The sequence below is a fragment of the Haliotis rubra genome, unplaced genomic scaffold (genome assembly GCF_003918875.1).
Source record: "Haliotis rubra isolate DU_JTF1 unplaced genomic scaffold, ASM391887v1 Scf371, whole genome shotgun sequence".
Classification (NCBI taxonomy): domain Eukaryota; kingdom Metazoa; phylum Mollusca; class Gastropoda; order Lepetellida; family Haliotidae; genus Haliotis; species Haliotis rubra.
The window spans coordinates 620,649-627,164 of record NW_025767048.1 but is presented as its reverse complement, the minus strand read 5'-3'; the positions used below and the strand labels follow the sequence as shown (position 1 = coordinate 627,164).

The 6,516-nt window shown below is 40.3% G+C and overlaps 1 protein-coding gene across 1 annotated transcript; it reads right to left on the bottom strand.

The window, feature by feature from the left end:
- Window positions 1-4,259: 4,259 nt before the first annotated feature.
- LOC124285969 lies at window positions 4,260-6,193 on the bottom strand. The gene is made up of 2 exons (XM_046722271.1): window positions 4,689-6,193; window positions 4,260-4,310 (listed from the first exon to the last, which is right to left on the bottom strand). Exon 1 carries the CDS (start codon window positions 6,107-6,109, stop codon window positions 4,925-4,927), a length of 1,185 nt encoding a protein of 394 aa, XP_046578227.1. The 5' UTR covers window positions 6,110-6,193; the 3' UTR covers window positions 4,260-4,310; window positions 4,689-4,924.
- Between the last annotated feature and the right edge of the window lie 323 nt (window positions 6,194-6,516).

Below are 6,516 nucleotides of genomic sequence, written 5' to 3'. Positions count from 1 at the left end.
TAAGATCTCTTCTATGGATATTGGAGAGTCAAGAATTTCTATTTTAAGGTCACTGTTTGGGTAATCATTTAACAAAAAGTCATGTTCATCACTTTCAGTATTTCTCTCAATATCTACATTTGCATCAGAAAACAATGTTTTAAAGTGGTGAAACCACTCTTGTGTTTGGATATTGCTTTTTGGCACTCTCTTTCTATTTAAATATTTCAATTCGTACCAAAATCTTTTGGAGTCATTATTGTTATTGTCTATTTTATTATGTTTCTCTTTATAATATGCAGTGCGTTTATTTCTTGATAGATAATATTGTTCCAATGAGGATATATCTTTACGTTTTCTAAACTTGTTCAGTGATTTGCAGCGTTCAGTTTTAAGTTTTCTACATTCATTATCATACCAATCATTAAAATTAGTTTTCATATTTCCACACTTTCTTTTCATATCTGATGCTGCTAGACAAAGGGCGTCTACAAGAAATTCAATGCTGGTATCAATACATGTAAACGCACTATCGACTGATTTGTCTAAGAGATTTTGAACAGAATCTGATAAAATCTTTTGTCTAAAATATTCAAGTTTGTCATGATCCCAAATAAATTTGAAAGCATTATTATATTTGTTGTTATGTGTACATGTACATGATTCTCTAACATGAAGCGCACGTAATTTCATAGTGACCGGGAGATGTGCTGACCCTGTTCGAGATGGTATCGCAAAGTCAGTTACATAATCAAACATTCACGCAGAGGAGATAATGTAGTCTACCACACTTGCACCGTTAATACCAATGTAAGTAAAATCTCCAATCTTAGAGTCGGAACCACATTGCCCGTTCATTATGTGAATGTTAAGTACAGCGCAGAGGTCAAGGAAATATCTACCAAAGTTTATTTTCTTATTGGTAGAGTAACGTAGTAGATTAAAATTGTCACATATAGAATCTAATAGTGGAACATTTTGATTTTCAACTTGTTCAAGTAAATCATCTTCAACAAAATCTGCATCGGTTCCTGTTTGTGCATTGAAGTCTCCACCGCATAAGATAAAAATATCTTCATGGACAACATTTAGTATTTCTAGGAGGCTATCTTGAAACATACTGATACCATTTTACAATATAATGATGGCTTGTTGTACCAGGTAGATGATTCTGGGTGAACATAGGCACATGCATATAAAAAATCATGATCTAAACCAAACAGGTTTTTATCAAGCATAATAAATACAGCATTTGCAGTTACAAACTTTTCAAATTCTTTCCTTATCAAAATAGATATTCCACAAGAGAGTCTGCCATAGTTGGAAATTCGTTCTGCATGTTTGGAGATAGAAGAGTAGTCTGAGAATACATGTTCTAAGTCTAAGCCATCCGCCCACGTCTCAGTTAATCCTGTTATATCAAAATGTGCAGGTATCTAATAAAGTCATATTCACAGAGTTTATGTATGATACCTGATATATTCCAAAATATAAAGTGAATGTCTTGATCCGGTGTATTTGGATTTTCCTGAGGTATATCAATATTATGTTCATAATAATGTGCTGTGGAATGTTTATTGATGTTTCCGGCCTGGCCTAAACCCTATCTATGTTGTGTCCTGGAGGAACGACGAGGTGCAGACCTGTACTGGTGTTGTTGTTGCTGTTGTTGTCGTCCATTTTGCTGTTGTTGTGACTGTTGGTTGTTACCTTGGGCGGAACTGTTCTTTCCAGTGTCGTCTCCCTTGGTTCATCCACCAATCTACTCCCCTTAAAAAAGAACCTTCTATCGGATGTTCGCGTCTCTTCCTAGAGAGATCTTGTCTCTGTGCAGCCGTGAGGTCATTAGCGATGCCAATTCCATTTTCTCTTAGAATATCCCTCATTTTTACACTATGCCACTTGTCCTCCTAATGCAACATTCTCACAATAACAGGCCTATTAGAATCTGATTTCCAGGTAGATATCCTGTGTGCCCTCTCTATGTCTCTTGGTGTTAGTGGTGGTAACTTCTTAACCTCTCTAGCAGTGTTAAGTACCTCCAGAACCTTGGCCTTGCTCTCAGTATAAGTCTCTTTAGCTGAAGACTCTGGTATGCCATATAACACCATATTATTTCTTCTACTCCTCTGTTCCTGGTCCTCTATCCTTTTCTCTAACTCACATAGGTAGTTGTCTGTATCTATGACCCTGTCATTCAGAGCATCTATATCAACTCTAAGTATATCCTGTTCTTGTTTAGTGTTGTCAATGTCAGTCCTTAGGTGATGTCAGACTTAAGAGATTTTATGTCCTCTTTGACTGAGTTGATTTCTCCACAAACTCTATCCTCTGAATCCTGAATCCGTTTGAAAATATTGCTTTGTATTTCCTCCAATTCTCTACTCATAGGCCCTGGGTTCAGTTCTACATCGCCTGCTAGGTGTATAGTTGTTGGTAGGAGTGCACATCCCAACATGATAGGTCGTAGTTTAAACAAGGTGGTTGAGCTTGTGACGTCACAACTATCACGCAGGTGTAAACATTGATCAGTTGACAACATGGGTGAGAGCAAGGGTAAAGTATCAAGCTGTTCTCCGTACCTGATCAGCGAGAAGGAGAGAATCAGATGTATCGATATCACTAACGAGCATATGGTGAGTCGATAGGGCATGTCCGAGCTGTCAGTGTATGGCGTGTACCTGTAGTGAACCTGGTCTACCTCAGTACCTGCCGCGTACCCCTCGGGTGCTTGAAACGTCCAATCTTCGCTCTGTAGAGCGAAATATCAATCATCATGAATGCTAATCTATGCTAGGACGCTTACTGGATATCTCAGGCAGTTTATGTGTGTGTTGGTAGTGGAAATATTATATTACCAGGCTTCTTTTCTCCACAGCGAATTTTCTCAGCTTCTCGTCAGGGGCGCAGAACTCTAACCAAAAGTGTCAGAAGGGCTGTGCCCCTGGTGGAGAACCCGGACATACTCTTCATCTGGAGGTGCCAAACCAAGGCCACCTAGAACAATGGAGAGTCTGACGACAGCGTACGCAAGCGAGACATTTCAGAGGCGAAGTCCGCATATTTATCACGTTTTTTCCTGAATCTTGCCAATCATACTGCTGTCAAAAGGGACCAAATTGTTTTTAATTCGATGGCTTTATCAAAGAGGACAAGATCAGGTTTGTTGGCAAGATTGTTTTGGGCTGTATATTCCAAAGTTTATAAACACCATTTTCTGAGACATCCCAGACAGTATCCGGAAGTGTAACTTTGCAACAATTGTCATTCTTTCATTTGTTCGTTGAAAACCGTTAAAGACTCTGTTAAGCTGAACTCCATGAGGACAAACAACATGCTTTTATCAAATTTTATTCATTAAATAAACCAAAGAATTTGCCAAGATATATCACAAATATGTCGTAATGATTCCAAAATCGCAAATATTTCGAAATACATCCAAACCCATGTATGGTGCTCAGCTGTTTGTGTTGTGTGTAGAACGGGACTAACGGGATCGGGTGGTCAGACTCGTAGGCTTGGTTGACATATGTCATCGGTTCTCAATTGCGCAGATCGATGTTCCTGCTGTAGATCACTGGATTGTCTGGTCCAGACTCAATTATTTACAGACCGCCGCCATATAGCTGGAATATTGCTGAGTGCGGCGTAAAAGTAAACTCACTCACTCACTATTAATGAACCACAGACATTTCCTACTTAGAAAGCAAATAATCCTGCAGCCTATAAAGTGATAGTGCTGGATAAAAAGATCATGGCTGAAACAAAGGTTGTGACACACTCTGCCTGAGGTGAGGCAGATAGTAATCGTGTATACCATAGGTCCATACTAGATTATTCTAGCTATTAACAAACCATTTTTTATGTTAAGACATTTCGCCTGTAAGCAGCATGTCCATACATTTACAACGCTCGCTCAGATGGCGGGTTTGCCAAACACCTGACGATCATATGATAGGGCTTCGCTGTCATGTGAAATTGACGTCAGCAAGTTTCAATTTAAAAACATAAATCTATTTTTCAGGGGTCACCATTTTGCAGCAATAACTCCCACAATCTCACTCACCTACAGTTCACAAGATGAGTGCACGTCACAACTAAAAGCGCGTTCCTAAACATAATATGTGTTCCTTTTATCAATTACAGTGGTATACAATACCTAAACATCCCATAATTAACTGCATATATACACATGGAAAATGCATCGCAACGCCTATATACACCCATATGGCATATATATTAATATATATTCTTGTTTGTTTGTTTGTATGATATTTTTACGATCAAAGGGTAATGAATGTGTGATCTACGATATTTCCGCTCAGGCTATTCTAACGCAATACATGCAGACCGCCTCCGTGGTGTAGTGGTTAGAGCGTCCGCCCGGAGTGCGGAAGGTCGCGGGTTCGATCCCCGACCGCAACATACCAAAAGACGTTAAAATATGGTACTTGTTGGTCCCTGCCTGGCGCTCGGCATTAATGGGTACAACAAGGACTTGTCGGCTCGGAGTCAGTACAATGTGTCTGAGTGGGGTATTCATGCTTCACTGCGGCATGGTATCTCAGTGAGCTAGCACTATAAAACCAGCTTAAGTCTGGGCTAGTACAAGCAGCCGCACATACACATACACACGCATGCACGTCGTCATATGAGCTAAATATTCTCAAGCACGACGTTAAACCCAATTTCACCTCACCTCACCTCACCTAACTCAATACATGCAATACAGAAATGCCACGATCATAGCGATATGCTTGTTTCGGACCACGCACCCTTGTCACCAATAATCTAACATACAGTTTGCGGAACTCATACCGTAAGCCAATGATGTTACTACTTCATAGATCCAGACAAGTTAACTTAAAAAGTTGGGGATTCCGCCGACAGAATGATTCCCAATAACTTTCAGCAGTTAAAGTATCAGATTGCTACTGTGTACGGATCACAGGTCCTGGTCACAGACTGGCATGATGGCACTCTCCAAGGGAGGAGTATAAGCTGGATCTACTTTAAGGTTAACATTCCCTTCCAGATAACACAAAACACATCTTCCCTTACAAGTTCCCTCTATGATGCGACTGTCCTCAGATATCGTGACGTTGATGGACCCTTCCCCTGAGACAACCCAGTCTCCAACAACATCCACAATGAGTCCAGTTCCGGTGAGATTGAGTTTGAAGAAACTTGGGCCAACATCACAGAGTTGTTTCTCCATGCTGCAATCCCCAGTGACCAGAGGTGGATATTTGGTGTCGCCTTCATGAAATATGCGGCGGGCAAATTGGCGTATTTCCTTATCATTAGCAGCAATCTTTGATAAAGTCTGTTTTCCATACACAACTGTGTCGCTGTCATACTGGACATGACATGTTTCTGGTGGTCCTGCCATGACCGAGGTGTAGTTATCCAACAAACTCACATACTGTGTCCAATTCTTCGTTCCCTTGATGCAATACATCTTTACTTTGCTATACCCATCATCATCCTTAAATAGCCAGTATTCATCAACTGTGTAAGAGGAATTGCATGTTGATAGTTGAACACATCTTTGTATTTTACGACAAATGAAAGGTGACCAGGTTTCATCCTCACGACATTGACGTTTGCCAACAGGTAAATGTCCAGCATGACATCTGTACTCCACTACCTCGCCAACTGGGTAGGTCAAAGAGTTGTTTTCAACAAACAATGGATCAGAATCTGTTACTGAAGCTGGAGGTAGACATTCAGGTGTATAACAACTGTATTTATCTTCATGAGGCTGACATATTGTGTTCAGGGGGCAGTCGTGATGAGCGCATTCACCAGCCATCCTTTGAGGCCAGGAAGTGACGTCACTGTATAATTCACTCTCACCTTCACCTCCAGTTATCACAGTATCGGACTTGTGAAGAGCACAGGTAGCAGTCGTGATGTTGTAGGAGATATTCCTACAATGTGTCCTCAGTAGGCACTCCTTAACACACTGCAGAGGACCAATACCCTTGAATGTCCGAAACGGTTCACTTGTAGCTGTCACATTGTCGGTAAACTGTGGTAAGTCTCTTGGGTCTGTACACACCAAACAATTCGATGGGAGGACATGACATAAACTAAATATCAAAGCGTGAATGCTTCTAATAGTCATATTTCCTTGTCTCAGCTCAGAAAAGGTAACTCTATTCCTTTCGACTTTGACAGCCAACACAACTACCAAGGTTCGCACACTGAACTGTCCTCCGCCAATGCAGTCTATTGATTCACGAGATGGAAACTTGGTATTTATGTGGGGATCTTCAATTTGTTTATGGTCGTTGCTGTGGTTATTAAGGAGATCATGTGCAAAATCACTTTTTTAAAACACTCCTTTCTTTTTTAAACCATAACGTTTTGTAGAATCGAATGTATCTTCATTTGGCTTGTAATAGCATATATGTGTCTCATCATCCACTAATGTACACATCGTTAAGTGTGTCTGACGATAAAAACACAAAGGCCGTGTTTTGAATGTTTATTGACCAACTGCGGAATATTAACTGATGCCATTCATGTTCA